This window comes from Mchenga conophoros, linkage group LG12 (genome assembly GCF_057382185.1).
Source record: "Mchenga conophoros isolate Kocher_MC1m ecotype Shallow Benthic linkage group LG12, M_conophoros_male_GT1.1, whole genome shotgun sequence".
In the NCBI taxonomy this organism is placed as follows: Eukaryota; Metazoa; Chordata; class Actinopteri; order Cichliformes; family Cichlidae; genus Mchenga; species Mchenga conophoros.
Window position 1 is genome coordinate 36,088,979 of NC_140537.1, and position 20,301 is coordinate 36,109,279.

The 20,301-nt window shown below is 43.2% G+C and overlaps 2 protein-coding genes across 9 annotated transcripts in view; both read right to left on the minus strand.

Moving 5' to 3' along the window:
* Nucleotides 1-4,431, minus strand: part of cds1 (CDP-diacylglycerol synthase (phosphatidate cytidylyltransferase) 1) — a 30,928-nt gene extending 26,497 nt beyond the window's left edge. Inside the window, exon 1 of the mRNA XM_085295537.1 lies at nt 4,130-4,431. Coding sequence (XP_085151663.1) covers nt 4,130-4,198 — 69 coding nt within the window. The 5' untranslated portion in view covers nt 4,199-4,431. The remainder of the gene's footprint in view (nt 1-4,129) is intronic.
* A 3,511-nt stretch (nt 4,432-7,942) lies between these two features.
* Nucleotides 7,943-20,301, minus strand: part of wdfy3 (WD repeat and FYVE domain containing 3) — a 121,012-nt gene continuing 108,653 nt past the window's right edge. For all 8 annotated transcript variants that reach the window (XM_085295541.1, XM_085295540.1, XM_085295543.1 and 5 more), the window contains 19 exons: nt 20,180-20,260; nt 19,959-20,013; nt 19,751-19,870; nt 19,501-19,618; nt 19,020-19,126; nt 18,419-18,572; nt 18,224-18,315; nt 17,923-18,135; nt 17,568-17,709; nt 17,242-17,396; nt 15,455-15,613; nt 14,850-15,029; nt 14,577-14,759; nt 14,166-14,259; nt 13,898-14,041; nt 12,541-12,768; nt 12,269-12,380; nt 11,870-12,067; nt 7,943-11,184 (listed from right to left, as the gene is read on the minus strand). In XM_085295541.1, coding sequence (XP_085151667.1) covers nt 11,064-11,184; nt 11,870-12,067; nt 12,269-12,380; nt 12,541-12,768; nt 13,898-14,041; nt 14,166-14,259; nt 14,577-14,759; nt 14,850-15,029; nt 15,455-15,613; nt 17,242-17,396; nt 17,568-17,709; nt 17,923-18,135; nt 18,224-18,315; nt 18,419-18,572; nt 19,020-19,126; nt 19,501-19,618; nt 19,751-19,870; nt 19,959-20,013; nt 20,180-20,260 — 2,656 coding nt within the window. In that variant the 3' untranslated portion in view covers nt 7,943-11,063. The remainder of the gene's footprint in view (nt 11,185-11,869; nt 12,068-12,268; nt 12,381-12,540; nt 12,769-13,897; nt 14,042-14,165; nt 14,260-14,576; nt 14,760-14,849; nt 15,030-15,454; nt 15,614-17,241; nt 17,397-17,567; nt 17,710-17,922; nt 18,136-18,223; nt 18,316-18,418; nt 18,573-19,019; nt 19,127-19,500; nt 19,619-19,750; nt 19,871-19,958; nt 20,014-20,179; nt 20,261-20,301) is intronic.

Here is a 20,301-nt window from a genome sequence, read left to right on the forward strand (position 1 = left end):
CCACACCGGAACTGAGCACAACTGAGGATGTATGTGTTGCTTACTAACCACTGAAAATAAATATTTGCTTTGGAGAGAACAAAGAGAGGCTGTGGATACATAAACATACTCTATATGGGTGCGTGTGGGATTTGTGGCTTGGCTTCCCCAAACAAACACCTTTTCGCTGACTCCATAAAGCACCGATCATGTGAAGACATTTTGTTTGGGTGTTTCTGCAGGGTGTGTGACAGCAAAGTGATCCTTTAACCTCCAAAACAAGACAGACACACACAGGCCTGACTCATGCCTTTTAAAACCCAGTGGATCTGCACGTCTGTTTCTTATTAGGAACGCCTCACAGTTACCTTACAGAGGCGTTTACATGGTGTAATTTGACTGATGAGGGCTTTATTTGTCACCATCTGCAGATACGTGCCAAGAAAAAGGAGAAAACAGCCAGGAACGGGTGTTTGGTGTGGGGAGGAGCCGATATTCATCTCACCTCTCGTTTACAAAAAACAGTTTGTAAATTTTCAGGTCTAAATTTTAACAAAAAAAATAAATAAAAAATCAGTATCCTTAAATTTGGTAAACTATTGGTCAAACCATTTAATTACAGTGAAATTAGGGATTGTAAACAAAAGTTACTTCGAGCGCTCGTTTCCAAAAACAGGAAGCGCTGCCTGTGAATCATCAGACATCCCGATCCCACGATCCATCTTCCTTTACACTCAAACTGGAAGATTTTAAGCCACCGGAATTGGACTTCCTAATCAAACATGAGCTGCACTTACGTCGTGGCTGAGCGGCTATTTGCGTAGCAGACACACCACTGCAGATGCTGCATCATCTCGGAAACATCGCACAGTTTATTAAAATGCTGACTTGTCTGCAGATTAATATGAGCACTGAGTTTGTAAAGGTTAAGGAGACATACATACGTAACAACTACAAACTGTTTAACTGAGATGGAGATTCAGTTCGTGGCAGAGGAGGGCAAGTGCATGTGACATTTTTCCCCCACTATTTCGTGAGTCTTTGTTGATGAACTCCACCACACGGTGATGGTAGTTATCGTTTTACGTGAATGCACCAGTTTCCCGCCCGCGTGAGTTTCAGAAGTCTGGATCTCCAGAGCTAAAGAAGGACTGCCCTGCAAAAGCTGCAGGATGAGACACTGGAGTAGAAGTAACGTCCACGTCCAAGCAGGGGGACAAGAACCTTTTTTGAGAAGCTGCTGAATGATTTACGACCACAGCGGCAACACAGTAAGTCAGCACCAGGGCTAGCTGGTTAGCAACTGCTGAAATTTCAAATTCAAAGCAGGGGAAGTCACGAGCTGCAGATGGCATTATTCACATAGTTAAGATGTAAAAGTTTTTAAAATAAATGCTAAACCTAATCTTCAGACAGCTGTAATACCTGCAGGAGCAGACAAAGTGTGTGCGCGTGTGAAAGAATCATAATGTTATAATCTAAAGCCTGAACAGACAGATGTCTTGATTTGTTACACTAAAATTGTGGCACTCAAACTACGAAACGGTGACAATATTAGTACTTATTAGCCTGATCTGGAAGCACTGTGTGAGAGTAACTAGCAACATGCATGACTGACAGGAATTAAAGTAAGGAATAAACAATTTTACTCAGTAAGGAAACAAATCTTAAATGAAATTAAAACTCAGTTTGTTATGCGAAACATAACAGTTCCTGTGCAGCTTTCTGCTGTGCAGGAACGCCTTATCTTAGAAGATTTCAGGATAATGTAGGTGAACAAAGCTGTGGTGACACGGTCACGGAGAGGATGTCTCTCTGTGTAGACAGGCTTCATTCATTTGATACTCAAACTCTGGCCATCTTGTTTTGGCTGATCTTGTTTGAATTTGCGCTTCTTCTCAACTGACAGTAAAATCAGATCAGCGTGCACTGCTTTAAGCCTGCTACCAACTAACCACCACCAAGGCAGGTGGACGCGAGCACTTTCAGTGCAGTTTAAAACACTAAAGAGACGTGTAGTTACACGTATTCAAATAGGTCACATGACTTTGATTACATTGGTTATTACATTTGAACAGTGTAACTAGTGATCTATAAAACTATTAGATTTCAAAGTAACCTTCACATCACTATCCTTAAGACAAATATTTCCAGCTAACCTTATCTGTGTATCACTATGAATGTATGCCAACCAGTAACTAACCAGACACTGCAGCACACGCGTGCCTTTCTGCTCAGGTAAATCATGTTTTCATTGGGTCTTCTGTGACGCTTTGCCTACGCCTGCTTCTCGTACGTCTCTTGTGTCGACTTCCACGAGACGGCCGATTGCAGCTGCTCCCTAAGAATGCACTTTGAGTGAGGCGAGGTAGAACGAGTAAACACGCTGAGCTAAGCAACAGTAACCAGGACCAAACACATACAGATGTATATAACATATGAGTGACTAATTACTAATGAGTAATTCTTAGGTTTGGGAATCACACCTGTGAGCAACAATCGCACCAGTCTCACAAAGGGCTCAGATATTTTTGACAAATCACAAGTGACATACAACAGAAGGAAAACCAGCTGACAAAAAGAAAAAGAAAAGGAGGAACTGATTCTTATTGACCCAAAATAAAGAACACGTTGGGTGTTGAGCAGCAGCACAGAGCAGTATTCAAACAGCCGCAGAGCTCAATAATCAATAATGTTTATTTTAACCTCAGTCTGACCAGAGTCTCAAAATGAAGAGAAAACAGCTCAAGTTTTTGTGCTAAAACAGAATTTCTCATCATTTATTAAACATATAGAGGGAAAAAAGAAAGGGGGGGTTAAGAAAAAAAAACTTAAACTGTTTTGGTCAGTTATCTGGTCATTTTCTCTTTTCACAGGAGTACATGTGTTACGAAAGGCAAAAAATCAAATATAACAAATAACTTCACATTTCAGGCATGCTAAGGTAAAAAGAACCTCAGGAAACACCAAGAAATTCTCCATTCATAATAAACAAAGATAAATATTTAAAAGAGTTGATCCTTGACTAAAATGTGCACACACTGGCACTGATGAAGCATAAACACAGTCCTTGACTGACTCTCTTTTTCTGATATTGGATATCCTGCAAGCTGTGACGGCACGCTTTCTGAAAGAGGCGAGTTGTTGTAAAGCAGACACCTCATTCTGCACTGCTCCTCTGTTTCAGCTGGGATGAAACTCTTCTGCAGCTCCGTTCACATCCTGGACTACCTGTGCAACATGAAAGGGCTGCAGCTACGGTCTCAAGATACAAGCAAGGACAAGGACACTAAAAAAAGTCAGGAGGACTGAGAAGAGAGAGCAATGATCTGCAAAACCACTGCACCTGAAATTGATTCACAACCGCTTGGTCTTCCTAACTGCACTGATATCTCTGAAGTTTGAACGGCTGTGTGTTACAGTGTAAGTGCTGCCTTAATTTTGAGCAGATCAGAATTATTTTTAAAGATTAATTTCACATTGTCCTCAAATTCTAATTCATTCTACTTTAAGGGATTTGGGGCAGAAGCAAACTACTTGGTAGTAAAGCCACAAACCAAGTGAGTGAGGACACCTCAGGTAGGATGATCAATAATGGAGAAATCTATTTTTCTATTACTCTACAGTATAGTTTATATAACAGGATTTTTTTTTATCAGTGGAGCCATCACATCACATGATGAATATAAACAAGCTGAACGTCAAATCACTGCAAAACAATCTTTAAAATCACTCGTGTTGAGTAGCAAAGTAAACTGAAGCTTAAAGGCCCTCCGATCTCTGCGTGTTTGTTTACTGTAATGTAATTATCCAAATCCAATTTTCAGCCTGCAGGAGTGACATTGATGAGTCTGTGTCACGGTGACACTGTGAAATTGTCCCGCTGACAGCCACTGAAAAGGACGAGGAGCTCACACCGAAAAGGCAAACGGTGGTTTCAAAGCACGGAGCCGTTTCCGTGACCGTGTCTCGGTTGTTTCGGGATTACCGGACAGCAGCCAAGCGGCTAACTAACTAGCTTATGTAGCTCCCCTGCTAACCTGACAACCCGGCCGGCCCGGCTCAGCCTCCGACAACCTGCCGGACTCGTTTCCAGGGCGAGGTCTCGCACGGATAATGGTGTCTTTTCACGTTCTCAGGTGCACCTTACCTTGTCGCTGATATTATCGGCGCTGTCAGGGTCTGCTCCGCCTCCGCCTCGCTTCCTCAGCTCCGTCATATTTCTCTCGTTTCTCCGCCGGGACGTGAATGTGTCACATAAGCCGACTCCGAGGGGAGGGAGGGAGAGTGGGAGACAATCCGCTCTTCGTGTTCGGGTTTTTTCAGCCGGTCTGATTTCTCGATGCCGGTCGAGAAGGTCAGCTTCCCTGAAAGTCAGCCAGTGCTGCTGCACAGCCCCACAGACACTACCGACTCCACTGCGTGTGTTTGTTTATGACCGCAATCCCTATTCTCCTCCTACCGCCGACAAGCTCACGGAACAAGGACAGACAACTTTCTGTAGGGACTTTCAAAATAAAAGGTCTACTTAAAATGTAATTTTCTTGATTTACGCCTGTTAAGATGTTTGCTTTGGAAATTTAAGCCCTTTAATGGTTTGACGCAGAGTCCTGTTGGTCGGCGTGTGCAGACTTCCTAAAAGACGCTCAAGTTTTGCTCAATAAAGGTTAAAGCATATAAAAACATATCCAAACATCCTAATGTTGTAGATTTTCGTTTTTTTAATCCTATATATCCATTTTCTTCCATTCATTCAATTAAGAGTTGGGCTGGAGCTGCTGACTGTCACAGGTAGAAAGGTTACCGGTCTGTCACAGGGCTAACACAGAGAGAAATCATTTACACTCACATTTACACCTACAGTCAGTTTAAAGTCACATTACCCTACAAGCTCTCTTTCCCTCCTTGGAGTTTATGTTTGTGATCCTCAAGCTCGGTTCCTCTACTAGCAGGGGTTTGATGATTCTGCACAGTTCCCACTCTTCTGTGCAGAGAAGTTCTGGAATCTGCTGGAGCCACTGCAGCTCCTAATGCTGCTGTAAACACCGGGACCACTTTAGACTTTATCTTCCACATCTGCTCCTTAAGCCCCTGGTCCTTCTCTTCCTTTCTTGTGCCTCTTCTTCCAGATATTTTTGTATTTTTCTTTGGACTTTCGGTCTTCTGTTATGTCAACATGAGTTCACCCAACACAGATCTGCCCAAACTGTTGTTTTTATACTGGATCTATTTCTAGTCAAAGATCCTCATTTTTTAACTTCAGAGCTCACTTTAGAAGCACAGATCAAAAAGATTGTCCAAAACTCTTTTTTTTTCTTTAATGAAATTAAATATCATATTTACAGTCAACTTGAGCACTCAAAGCACTCCATGGATTATATAGAATTACCTGCAGAAACCTATGGAAACTTTATGGGTGTTCAAGAAAAAGATAAGCAGACTCCAAAGTAAACCAAGCCTACACCCTGCATTTCATGTTTACCCCTGGAGAAATCCTAGTAGTACAAATATTAGCTGAAGTCAAACCTCGGAGAAGTATAAAAACCCTCACACAAAGCCTGTAGGTGACGCTCATTTAAAGTCGAGCCTTTATTTTGAAGTAAAAGCACCGAGACTTCCGTTGTGCGTTTGTCTGCCTTTACACAGGTCTGCTGCGGTGCCGCACGCTCTCTTTCTCTCTCTCTCTCTCTCTCAGTCAGTCCATAACGGGCTGACCAGCTCTGCCACATGCTGCGGTAATCTACGACCAGTGAGCACCGGGGTCCTCACTTAGACACACCCCTGCCTGCACTATTTTTGTGGAGACCCCCGCTGGTGTTATTTCCTCTGCTCAGTTCACTAAATGCACTCGGCACAACTTAAAACAAATATTTAAACACAAATCCCTTTTTTTAAAAGTAATTTTAAAGTGCTGTTGGTTCGCTAAAAGAAACATTTTTTTCCGCCAATCACCGATTTCAGTAAAATAAAGCTCAGCACCGCAGTCAGTCCTGTTTAGTCTCGTTGTTATCCCGAACAAATCAAGTTAGTTTCACTCCCTCAGTCCCACTCAGGTCACCGTTTTAGCACCAGATCACAACAGCACGTTTACTTTCTATATTTTAACATGTATTAAAACTCTAATGCTCTTCTCAATCCTTTAATCACAATTCTTATCATCACAAGCAGAAAATTACGTAATTAATAAGAGATGCCATTAATTTATTTTTGCTCTACTGATGTTTTATTTGTTGAACTTGAAGCTTCATCAGCAGCTTAATTTTGAAAATGAATTTCTTTTAAATTATTTACAAGATATGGGCCAAGATCATGATTCAAAATGGGCCAGAAGAGGGAAAAAAGGCAATAGTGAGTACATTTAAAACCATATGGCTGTTTAATTACTTCAGATTCTTAACAGGAATAACAATAACCATTAGCAAAGTCAAATAATCTGATCACATTGAATCATTTATTTTTTATTATTTCACTGTTACTTTGACCTTATTTATTCTTTCCTTTATTCTAGGTGCTATTTATCAAGTTTAGGAGAGTGCAGTATAGCAATACAAGACTCAACTGACAGTCACGTAGACTTAATAAAGCTCTGCATCAAAGCTTCTGAGTGCCGCCTCTGCTGACAAATGTGACCAAATTGCAAAGACTAAAAGTCATCTAGTCGCAAGTCTAGTTCATATGTATTTTTTCTACCAACTTAGTTTTAGTTCTTAGTTTATGAGCAGCACTTGGCAACAGCGGGAAGGAAGAACTCCTCTTTTCCAGAACAGGAAAAGACCTCACCAAGAGGAAATGAACATAGCTCAGGCAGGCACTGCTGTTTGCTGTTCCTGGGGACTGAGAAGAGAAAAGAGAAGCATGGGGCGACCTTTGACATCAGACCGGACAAAACACAAATTAAAGGAGAGTAAACAGAACTGGAAAAAACACGGCAGCACATAAACACAGCACGAGTGAAAGGCTGGGAGTAAAGACATGCACTCAGTGTATCATGGGAATTTTTTTCAGTTTCTCCTGTCCAGGATTTGGCTCACACTGGCTCTCTAAGGCTACGTTCACACTGCAGGCGAAAGCGCATCAGATCCGACTTTTTTGACCCTATGCGACCCATATCCGGTCATGGTGTGACAGTGTGAACGGCACAAATCCGGTATTTTCAAATCCGATCTGGGTCACTTTGGTATGTGGTGCTGAATCCGATACATATCTGATGTTTTAGAAATCGACTGCTGTTTGAACGGTCCTGTCGCATTAAATCCGTCTTTTACATCACTGACACAAGACAGACGCCAATTATCCGCGCCGGAGAAGACATCGTGAACGCTTCCTGGCCATCCAGCGTAGATGTTAGTGAAAGTGTTGGGAAGACAACGTTGGAGAAACGTGAACATTTTATTTGTACTGTATAATCTGCAGATTCTGACAGAAATCTGCAACTATCCTTTGAAACACCGCTCCTCTAAAACCGCAATAAGGGTCATTATTAGGTCAAATGTAAAAAACAAAATAACTTTATAACTTAAAGCAAAATTGGGAAACAAAGTCTGAAACAAGTCTTTATATTAAGGCCATCAGTCAAACAATACGGTTTGGTCTGGGTCTAAACAGAGTGCGTTGTGTGTGACGTCTTCTTTTGCGCATGCGGCCGCTTTGAGCGTTCACACTAGAGTGCGTTTGCTGTCACTTTTTATTTGTAGTGTGAACGAGCAGACAAAAAAAATTGGATTTGATCAAAAAATCGGAATTGAGCTTTAAGACCTGCAGTGTGAACGTAGCCTAATACATGACCATATTAGGCATATCCTCTCCCTCTGACATCACACAGAACCAAAAGTAGAAAAAGAAAAACCTGACTGATCTGTCTAACCTCTGTGAAAGTAGCGTGTCATGGATGCGTAGGGTCATTAAATCTTTTAAATGTTAAGAAGCTCAGACGTTGCTGTAACTTAGAAACGAAGCAAATGCCTTTGGTGGGAAACAGCAATTTTTTATTGAAATGAAATGAAAAAGAATAAGTACCAGATCTATTGCATTATTGTAACATTTTGGGACGGGGAGGTTACTCTACTGTGGGTTTTTTCTCTCGTAGGATGTAGTGAACACAAATATACAAGGAACATTCAGCTATTACAGATTGCACACCAGATACTGTAGTAACGCAGTCTAATACAAGACCACCAAAATAATCCAGATTTCTCCTTTTTTTTTTTTTCCTTTCTTTTTTTGCTTTCGATTAATCCTTAATTATTTTTTCCCCCATAAAGAGTACAAAAGTCCACCCAGAGTCGGGGTCATGATCTGCGGCTTTGTACACAAACCTGTCGCTCGGTATGACCGGTCAAACAATGCCTCAAAGAAAAACAAAAAAAGAATAAATCCAGCAAAAAAGAGAGATAATCTAATGCCAAACATGTACAATGCACTGACACAGAAAGTCAGCTGTGTTAATAGACATGCAACAAGTAACAAAACTTGCTGAAATCACAATAATTATATATAAAAGAAAATCTAAACCCAGTTATAATTGCATAAATACTTTGTACAGTTCATTTATCCGCTGTGAAATGCACCTTTCAGTTAAAACGAAAATCTGCATTCGATAAAAACTTGACTGTTTTTTTCCTCTTTTTGTACACGTGAAGGTGCAAAAGGAATCCTCGATTGATAGAAGCCGACTCGGCCGTTTCAGCTGGATGGCATGATTGCACGCTAAGTTACAGTACAGAAAGGCAGAATGATATAAAGGAGGACAATAACATGAGTGCATATTATTATTATTACAAGGAGCGGTGAGGGTGAACATTAAATGCCTGAAGACTTGTGGGACGTACAAAGAAAGAAAGAAAGCAGCTCTTGAATGCACAGTTTGCCCACAGAACCACAAACCGAGTGAGGGGAGAGGAGATGTGCGGTCTTTAACGCAGAAAGAGCCAAACATGGATTTGTGTTGTCAAAAGATCAAGTTACATTCAACAATATGAAAGCAGATAAAACCTCTGATATCGCTGTCTCAGCGGGGCAGAGAAACATGTTTTTATAGTGTTTGAACTCCTTTGAGTACTTCACATTCTGCCTTTTCAGATGAAATGAAGAATCAAGTCATTTTAATTTCTGGTCTCAAGTAATAAGATAACCGTCGCTGCTCCCTGAGCCTGGTTCTGCTGAAGGTTTCTTCCGGTAAAAGGGAGTTTTTCCTTTCCACTTTCGCCAAGTTCTTGCTCACAGGGAGTCACATCTGATTGTTGGGGTTCTTTGGTCACTGTTAAAGTGACAGTCACTAATCTGATGGCACAAATGACACCCCATAGGTTTGAGTTTGTCCCGTGTTATGTTAGTGCAACAATCCAAGTCCTTTTACATTTAAACAGTTAAGCTGCAAATGAATTTAGACGTCTGAAAAACATTAAATTAATCAACTCTACAATCAAGTTAGATCAAGTCAAAAGGTTTATTAACGTCAAGAACTGAAGGGCACGAGGTTCATTTTATGCTCTCAGTCTAAAGTGTCACATCAAAATCCACTGCAGGAGCAACAAGGATGGAATATGAAGTCATAGCACTGATATAATGGTAGGAAAAGAAACCTACAGACTCGCTCTCCTGCAGCTTTACCCAACTGTAAAATATGCTAAAGAAAAGCGAAGCAAGAATACTCTGCAAGTCTGTCTGGCCTAGTCTTTACCTTTAAAGACAAAACACGCCAAGATTTATTAAAAGTCCAACGGCCTACGTGACTATTTACACCTCCTCCAACGTCCACATATACTCTGAAACATCTCTTTAAAAAGGTGCTTGGCTGCAGCTCCAGCGAGTGAGGATAACGAGTGTTGAGAGCTGCTGTGATAATGCCACAGGGGAGTAAAAATCCAGCAAATCCTCAATAGAAACCAACACTATAAATAAAAAAACAAAACACAGTTCATGAGGAAGTCCCTTTATAGTGTGCATTCAAGAAGCTGCTTTAAAGCTGTACGGTCAAAAAAGAAAGGACACGATGGACGCTAAATGTGCAGTTACGGGACGCATGTGCGTTACTTTTAACCTTTTTACACAAGATGAACCCGATTTTTTTCTCTCTCTTAATAACAAATTATAATAATGCCGAAGGAACCACAAAATGAAAGGAGTGATATGGTTCTAACAAGAAAGATCAAAGTCAAACTGAACACGATAAAGTTTGTAGTCTTCAGAAAGCAGCAGTAACTAAAATTAAAAAAAATAATCTCCAAATGGGAAAAAAGGACTGAACAGATGACATGTTAAAAATTAAACATCATAACTGACACGAGAAAACAGTTTGGCAATAAAAAAGAGGAAACGACAATCAGAGAGTCAACCTCTCTGTCCGCGTGGCGACGGTTTGACACTCAGAATAAATCACAGGTCTGTAAACAACAAAACGATCGGGAAATTATAAAGAAGTCATTTTGCATAACTAGACCCACTAGTACGGTCAACCCAGAGACATTAATTATGGACATTCATCTCCCTCCCTCCGTGTTACTCTCGCTGTGACTCGTGACGCAGACTACACACAATCGTTTTTCTGTTTTTTTAAAGCCAGGAGTGGTTAGTCACAACGCTATGTTACAGGCATTTCTTTTTACTTCATTGACCTTATCTTTTGTTCTGTGTTTGCTCCTTTTAGAGTTAAAAAGGCCGTGATACCTATTTACACTATCAACAAGTTTTTGTCTTTTATCATCCTGCTGTGAAAGCTGAAGGAGTTTTGCCTGTTTCTCGATCTCTAAGCAAAGATGGTGGATGACTGATTCGTGCGTGCTGCGTTTTTTCCCTCCGCTCCAGGTGAGTGCCGGTGGTAAAAGTGGGGACTGAGTTTCTTTCCATGTTCTTTGTGACCTGTTGTCCTCGTTCACATCCTTTCTCCTTTGCTGAGCTCCGCCGCCGTACTTGAGTCGCTCCCTCCTGCGACACCCTGTCAGTGCGGTACAGTGCACGTGGTTACTGAGGGTTTAAAGGGGAAGGAGTTTCGGGAGATGCAGAGGGAAGTCGGATAGAGGAATGAAATGCTTCCCGGGTCCTCAGGAGGGGCTTGTTTTGGGGCTGGCGGCGGGTGGACGTGGAGCTCAGTTTCTGCAGCCGTCCTCGACGCTTCGCTCATGCTGGAGGTTGTAATAACAGTTCTGACAAACACGCACAGGTGACGAGATCTTCAGCCGTTTGATCTCTGATTGGAAGCGACTGCACCTGTGACACGGGGGGAGATAAGGGGGAATTTCTTTCACAGTGCAGAAGAGAAATGAAGATGATGCTGAGTATTTTAACACATTCACTGACGTGAGCCATGATTTAAACCGTTAGAAACAAACAAACAACCCCAATAATCTTTTTTAAACTCACACAAAATCAGAGAATGAAATATTTTATTTGCATAAGATCTCAGAAACCTCAGAGAGGCCCAGAGACTTGACAGCAACCCCTTGGCAACCTCCAGCGGGTGATTGCTGGAGATAGTGAAACTTGGAAAAAGTGAGCTGCAAAATGCACAGCCTGTTGCTGTGCAATGGTAGCGTGCACAGCAAAAACACACAAAGGACCCCAGATCGAGCCTTGAGGAACACCAGAGCCAAAATCTGACAAGGCTGAGGTAAAAAAAAATGAAGTGCAATAAAAAAAAATCCCTGTGTGGGTTAAAGCATGTAAGCACTGTTACTTCCATTAAAACTTCAAGAACTTTAATTAGAATTTATGTACTGGTAGTGTGCTGATACTGGTACCAGAAGAAATGGTTAATTTTGCATCTCTGAAACTTACATTGAGTCTGGATATACTTATTTATACCTATAATGGTATTTTGTTCTGACACTTTCTGATATGACAATGACATATAAAAGCATGCTTAGGTGGAAAAACTGCAGAATAATGATCTTACTTCTGGCAGAAGAGCTGTCCGCAGTTCCTACAATGGTGGCGTCGCTCAGTAAGCGAGAAGCGAACCGTGCAGCCGGAGCAGCTGTCCACCACCTCGTCCTTCACCCAGTGGTCTGCTGCCGAACGGCCGGGCTGGTCGCTGACCGACCAGCTAAACACTCTGCCACGGCCGTCACCTACCAGGATTTTACTGTGGTCCCTGGAGAGAGGAAAGCCCAAAGCGGGAGGGAAGAAAGAGAAAAACAAAACAATTTCATATCTTATTTTCAAAAATATTTGCTTGGACTGAATAATATATTTTCAAAACAAGACATTCTTCAGATGTGCCAAAGGAATACGAGCGTTTACAAAAAGAAACTCATTTCCTGTTTGTCGGTTTGGTTCGACCCGGCTCTCTTACTTGGAGATGGCGAGGGAAGTGATCTCGGCTGGGTGAGCGTTGTCCTTGCGATCAAAAGCCGTGTGCATGGTGAGCTTACTCCGGAAGACCAGCTGGCGCTCCCATCTGTAGCCTGTGAACGCACAAAAACAAACACTTAACTAGCAACATTTTAACGTGAGTCATTAGATCAGCAGACTAATCCTATCTATTTGTCGTCTCCCCTTCAATGGCAGAATAATCACTTAGAACATGAAAACACAGCGTGGTTTTTGCAGCTGCTGGACACCCACCTGCCCTGAGCTGGTTATATGTCCGTGCCTCCATGGTGGAGGGATGCAGCGGCTGAGGCACTGAGCCCTGGCCTGAGTGAGCTGGGTGAGCACCTTTAGTTTGGCCCTCAGAGTAATTTACAAACACGAATCCGTCCTTCTCGTCGATGCTGAGGGTGTCTGACCAGCGGTGAGAATCGTCAGAGCCGCTGTCCATCGACCAAGATGCTCCTGCTCGGGCCGACGGACCTTAAGGGTATTAATCAATGGAAAATTAGCAGGAACAATAACTTTTATCAAACTAAGGTTCTTATATTAACAAGTAAAAACAAACATCAGTGTTGGTAATCTACAGCGGTCGTATTATTGCTCTATTTCTATGACCAGAGATTCTGGATTCGATGTTTCAGCCTCACAGCGGAGCCGCTGCTGATCTCACGCTCTTCAGGAAGTGAGCATCAGAGCGCAGCAGCTAATGAGAGCAACGCAGCACATGCTGCTCACCACAGTTCAGCTGACACCGATGATAAGATTTAAGTTTTAGTTTTTTGCTCTTGCCTGACAACAGAAACTGAGATATCTTTCAATCTGAATGTCCTCATTGACTGATTTCAGTCTGACTGACATAGACAATGGAGGGCAAAACGCTGCTACGCCTTTAACAATAGTGCGAGCTGTTCACTCCAGTAGCAAACAAGTGAACATGTGTTGTGCTTTGCTTACACGTAAGATAATTTTAGTGTTAGTTCTGGATCTGAATGTGTGCTCATTCAGATTTTAACACAGCTGGTCTGTGCTCAGGGAGGTTTGTTCACCAGCTGGGAGCTGTACTAATCCAGCTTTCTTTCTCATCTACAGAAATGTGAAGACCTTTCTCATGTTTTGGGGCCATGCACAGCTGGTCCTTCCATCTAAAAACCAGAATGTTATTAGCACAGTAGCTCATCCAGCTGACGCCCATCAAAATTCACAGGTTATTGTCGGTAAAATGACAATTGTGACCTTGACTTTGAGCACAACGACCCATTAGGTGATCAGTGTGTGCTCATTGGTTCTTTGGCTGAAGTGGTGTGTAAAAAAATTGCTCTACACAACCTGTCATCCACCCATTCACACACACATTGACACACTGGTGATGGCAGCTACATTGTAGCCACAGCCACCCTGGGGCGCACTGACAGAGGCGAGGCTGCCGGACACTGGCGCCACCGGGCACTCTGACCACCACCAGTAGGCAACGGGTGAAGTGTCTTGCCCAAGGACACAACGACCGAGACTGTCGGGGCTCGAACCGGCAACCTTCCGATTACAAGGCAAACTCCCAACTCTTGAGCGATCGTCACAATCGCCCCATGAACACGAACTTATATCTAAGTACCTCTGGGTCTGTGGACGGTGCTACCCGGCTGGCTGCCTCCACCTGTCGAGGGGTTGCGTGGCGCTCTGGGCTCTTGGCTCAGACTGGGCTCGTCTGCATCCGACTCACTGCTGTCATCATCACCATTGTGACTCTCACCGCCCTCTGTGAGACCAAGATAAGTTTGTACCTTTCTACATTTTTTATAGTGACATGCATTGTGTGATTTGTGTTCTGATGACTCAATCTAGCAGCTCCAATGAGCTCATTTATTTCTATTAGGACTCACCAATCTTCTCGTCAGCGCAGCAGTCAGGCACATCTGGCTCTACAGGCTCAGGAGCAGGTGTTTCTGGTACCTGGAGGAACTCCATTCTCCAAAACTGTGAGATTTAGCACAAGGAATACTTTTATAGAATAGAATAAAATAGAATAGCTCTTTATTGTCATTGTTGCAAAAACAATGAAAGGCAGTTTGGCATCTCTTCATGTGTGTGAAGTACACAATAGTGTAAGTGTTTACACAATAACACAGACAATATTTAATATTTTTAGAGTTAAAAAGTGAAAAAAATGACAAGCGTTCTGTCGTTATAATGCTCGACTGTTACTCATTTTATAACAGCACAGAAAACACGTGTTTGAGTTGTAACAAGCGACTAATAAACTTAAAGAGGGATGTGTATCCACGCGAGCTCACCCTCACAACGCCGTCTGAGTGCCCGGTGACAATGACGTTCTGCGTGTCCCACTCGTTCATCTCCGACACGCAGCAGCAGAGGATCTGCTGGCTGCGGCCAGTGAAGGTGTTGGCGCTGGCGATGGGGCTGCCGTTGATGCTCCACACGTGAATGTAGGTGCCCGCGCAGGACACGATGTCCCCCTGTGCAAACACAAACACACGTCGTGTCGTAAACGATCCAAACTACACCCACAGTTTCTCTGTTCCACGTGTGACGGAGGACAAACTTACCGTCAGCTCATTGATGCACAGAGCCGAGACGGGCGCTCGGTGCCCCCTGAGCTGCGTGACGAAGGAGAGCTTGTTGAGGTCCCAGATGATGCAAGTTCGATCCCGTGAGCCGCTGACGACAATGTGGTACGCCGAAGACGCCGTCAGACACGTCACGGCGTCCGTGTGGCCAAGCAGCGCCTAAGATATCACACGACACGGGAGACGCAATGGCATCAAGAAACTTAAACACCTTAACATGCAGGATTTCCTCGTTTCATTAGTGTGCGGGGAGATTAAAGTCTGCGGATTAACGTTTGTGCTGAATGAACTCAGCAGAAACACGAACCCATCAAACTAATTTCATGGGTCAAACTAATTAAACCCTACAAGGATTAAGCTGTCATTGATGAACTTTGGCAGTCACAGGAGAAACAGTCCACTATCCTTCCTCTGAAGCACACCGTGTTCAGCTTTGACCTAGCCTTCTGATTGGTTGGACCTCGCACAGTTGAGAGTGCTGCCAGGTTTCTATAAATGTTTTCTGCTTTAGGATAATTTAAAGTTTGATGACTGAAGTGCAGCTGCTGCACGAACCTGCACTGCGTCTCTTTGTGTTCATTTACCTGTTTGAGCGTAAGTGACTTTGCCCTCTCCTTTGAGGTTCCCGTCTCCCACACACAGATGGCGGTGCTGGTGCCGCCGGTGATAACCAGCTTTGGGTTTGGACATATGGCACAGAAGATCTGGCCCCACTCTGACAGACACTCGTACACCACCAGCGCCTGAAACAAGATGGAGCATTCAAATCCGTTTGTGGAAAACTGAAAAGATCCACGACAGTAACAGCTTCTGTTCTCGGGACTGTTATCTTCAAGCTTTCCATTCATTGGTTATTCATTCTGATGCATTTAAACAAGAGGCATCAACTGAGTCAGGTGAAGCTGAGTATTTGTAATGATGTAGGCGGCTGTAAGAGAGGAAGGACACCTCCCAATTATCTATCACGACACCGTCTGGGGTCTAGACAAATACTCTTGCAGACACGCAGCAACGAGGCAACAAACTGAGAAAACAGGCAGGAGAAAACCAGCTGCAAACCCCAGCTGGGGTCAGACATGAAAAGGTGCTTCTGAGCATGAGAAAGTGTCACCAAATTAAAATCTAAATCTGTTTCAGCTTGAAGAACGTCTTCTTTCTAGCTGCCAGCAGGAAAACAGAATATATACAGTACAAATCAGATGTAGCTTTAGTGATTTAAAAGCTTCTTTAATGGCTGCAGATCTCATGTAAAATGCATTTTTAGTGAAACACCAGCAGGGGGAAACGGTGCCTTTACTTTTTTCCACGTTTACTAGGAATCCTCAAGGTGAAACGAGTAGCAAACACGTACAGTGGCTCATTTTTAAATTAGGTGAACTTAATCCACAATTACTGAGAAAAGAAGTCGGCAAACACAACATCTGTAAAAGGATGGGGGTCACTAAAAGTATGGGAAAGGGATCTAGGGCGTACAATGGATGAAGATACATGGGATTCTATATTGTCGAACAATGGATTATACATTAGGGAAGCCAGGGGAAAATTTATTCCATACAAAATTCTTAACAGATACTATTATACTCCTTCAAGGCTGTATAGAATGGGGATTGGTAGAGATGACTTGTGTTGGAAATGCCAACAAGCCAAAGGTACTCTGATACATGCCCTCCGGGAATGCCCACTGGTTTTTCCAGTTTGGAACACTGTACTGAATTATTTGCAGGGGGGGACACTTTGTAACCTACCCAGATCACCTAAATTATGTTTACTAGGAGACAAAGGAGAGGTGCCGCAATTAAGTAAACACCAGTTTAGAGTGTTAAGTACTGCATTGGTAACATGTGCCCGTGTCATTTTGGAACACTGGAAGGACTCTCATATTCCAACGCTTAAAATGTGGAAAGATAGAATGATTGGGAATGTTGCATGCGAAAAGATGCTGGGAAAAATACATCATGTGACAGAAGCTGCGCTGGAACAGTGGGACAATTTTTGCACCTACATGTCTACCTGACTTGGACATTTGAGTTTAATACAACATATGTTAAAACCTCACTGTTTTTGTTTTGTTTCGTTGTGTTTTTTTTGTTGTTTGTTTGTTTGTTTGTTTTTTATTTTTATTTATTTATTTATTTATTTTTTTAGTTATTTATTTTGTTTGTTTGTTTTTGTTTGTTTGCTTCTTGCGTTTGGTTGTTGCATCTCTGTATTTGCTGTTATAAAATGCAAAATCTAATAAATACTTGAATTATAAAAAAAAAAAAGGATGGGGGTCACTCACACATAGAGACTACATCCTGGAGATAAAAAGGTGTTTGAGTAGTTTAAACCTATGAGGAACTGGCTGTCAGGATAACTTCTCACTACTGACCTTGTCGGAGTCATAGTTAGCCAGGCGGCAGCTGAGATCGGCGTAACCCCAGGCAAAGGTCTTGCTCCAGGTGGGAGGAACCAGAACTTTGTTTTGCTCTACAGCGAGGATGCCCTTGTCAGTGGGCACAATCTGTCCCACAGGGTCTTTCAGCTCTGGAAAACAACGCGCACGCACGAAGAAGTGTGAATTTAAAGGAGTTACACACCTTGTATTCGCAAACAGACCCCACAAAGCTTTGTTTACACAGCAATCAGTAGCGCATGCATCCTGTTTACTGAGCAACACTGTGAGCAATTAATTGACCACATGATGTGCGTGCGTACCTTTAACTGGTGCAAGAGAAGGTCTGAGATTGTCCAAGTGATGGAAGAAGATCTTGTCGCTGTTGGAGCTCGGAGGAACGCCGGCAACGTCGCCGTTGGCTTTACTGCGTACCCGTTTAGGAGGGTGGGGCTTCTTGAACAGCTGAAACACAAACATCAACGACCAATGATTCGACAGCGAGATTTCAACATCTACTCAAACCCAGTTAAAGGCAAGAAACCAACCGTAGTATACAGCACGTTAAATGAGTCTGTAATGCATCGATGTTTGTAATGTAACAGGAACCAGATCAGGTAAAATAAGAGGATCCACCCTCCTTAGAAAAGGGTTAAAATGAACACGCTTCTGTCTGACCTGTTTGGGGATTTGTCCGAAGTTGTTGATGAAGCCGATGGTGGCCGTCTCTTTGAGCGGGTCGTTGATGTTGTAGATGTCCACCTGACCCTCGTAGAAGAGGTGGTGGAAGACGTTGACCGCCTCCACAGCCGGAGGGCCCTGCTGCTTGTAGCCGAAAATCAGGTCGATCCATTCGTGGAGGTGGGCCGATACGTAGTCGCACTCCAACGCCTGCAGCCGGGACAGAGGACGCGTCGACCGTGAGGGCGGATTCAAAATCACTCAGAGTAAAACCAGCCAAGAAGAGCTGATCTCCTACCTCTCTGTGGACTCTGATGAACTCCCGGGGGTCGCCCTTAGCCCAGGTTGGGAGAATGACGTCACCCAGTTTGGTCCCATTCTGCTTGGCACCTGGTGCATGAAAAGCAAAAGAAAAAGCATTAATAACAAAGCAGTGAACGATCCCAGTCAGTTTTTAAACAGTGCTTCGATCAGCTGTGACTCTGATACTGACCCAGGTCAAAGTTATTGGAGTTTAGCAGGAACTCGGGCAGATAGAAGAACTCCGGGATGAGCTCCTTGACGTCGGCCATGTTGTGTTTGGAAGCAGAGAGCCAGGCTTCACGAACGCTGTGGAACATCCTGTCAGCCAGGTCGAAGTGTCCTCCCTGTTATTCACACAAAGACACACTTTAGCCCCCAAAAAGAATTATTTCTACGAATTAAAAGTAGAGAAGGCACAACTCCCAGGAAATGCAAAGAGAGCCCAGCAAACAAAAAAATAACAATACCAGTACTGTGTTATTAATGTGGTTTCACTGTCCTCTGGAGTTTTCTGACTTGCTCTTTTATGGGGCATAACAAGTTAAACAAGAAGAGGGGAACTAAGACATTTAGCTTTTTCTATATAAAGTTGGAAATAAAGTTGAATTAAACAAATAAAATAGAACTTATAATGAAAGACTTGATTCTGCAAAATATGTAAAAAAAATATAAGTAAATCAAATGTAACTATATATAACTTTTAAAAACCCCTCCTGGAATAGAGGGTTGGAGTTGTATTACATGTTTTAGTTTTCAAGCTGAACTGTCAGTAGAGTCGAAACTCGTCAAACCTGAAGTCTGAGGAAAATCTGTGTGAAGGGCTCCATCCGGACCAGGTAGGAGGCCACAATCATGGCTGACGAGTAGTGAGTGCCGTAGTGGTACGCCGGGGTTTCACCTGGCAAGGCAAAAAGAGCTTAATGATATAGACCAGTACCATGTATTTTTTAATTTCATATTTAGTACAGAAATAAATCTAAATAAATGTTATACATGACTCCAACAAAAAATATGCTGGTGCAGGAAGCATCACACATTCAGGAGCTGGCAGGTTACAGTCTAATCCCACTGGGTCTGAGACAGTCGTCACCCACCCGTCTGCTGGGTGGGTGACGACAGCTCAGGTTCAGTTCACTCTGCATGTTTTTTCTGGGCCTCTCCTGTAGGCAGGAGGACCCACATAGCGAGTTTGTGGTACTAAAAGTCTGTAGATGATATTAACACACATATCTGCTCACAGAGAAACGTTATCTGATGGTCTCCTTTCCTTACCGTTGGGGTCTTCCCAGTCCTTGTACCGCTTCTTGTACTGCGTTAGCCGGGTGTCAGTCTGGGCGCCCATCGGCTTGGCGAGGTTACGAAATGTCTTTGGGTTGGTGAGGTCCAGCTCCTGGTGACCAAAAGCAACCCAAACATCATGAAATCACCGCACTGCCCCCGGTGGCATTCATATCAAAACTGGGGTATTTTCTGTTGTGGACACGGAAACATTAAAACAGCAGCAGATAAAATCTTCAGGCACCTCTGAGTCGTAATCGGCCAGGATCCAGGGGAACACCGGATACTGCATCAGGTCGTTGTAGGAGCGTCCGGCCAGGGTGTTCAGATGCATCAGGTACTGGAAGTTACTGATCTCTCCTCGCTACAGAACAAATGCACACAAACACATGTTGTTGAGCCGTGTGCTTTACTTCAAATCTGAAGTCAGACTAACAAATTCAGGTTCTTACCTCCCATCTCTGAGTCACTGACTTCTCACCAACCAGCGTGCTGAGAAGTCCAGATCTGACACAAACCAGGACAGAGAGGATGAGTCGTTTAAACAGCTCAGTGGACTTTTATTAATCATGCACTCGTGATTTTACGTTTGTAGAGTCATTGTGTTGAGACTTAACTACAGAGGTCAGAATCTATTATTTATAAAAATGATATGATGTGAAGGTGGATGTACCCTTGTTCCACGCTGGTGTTGGGTCTCTGGCCTGAAACGGACTCAGAGCTGTCAGCCAGCGAGGGCACCACCGCCAAGAACCTAGAAGAATCAAACACCACCTATTAATGTCTTTACAGCGC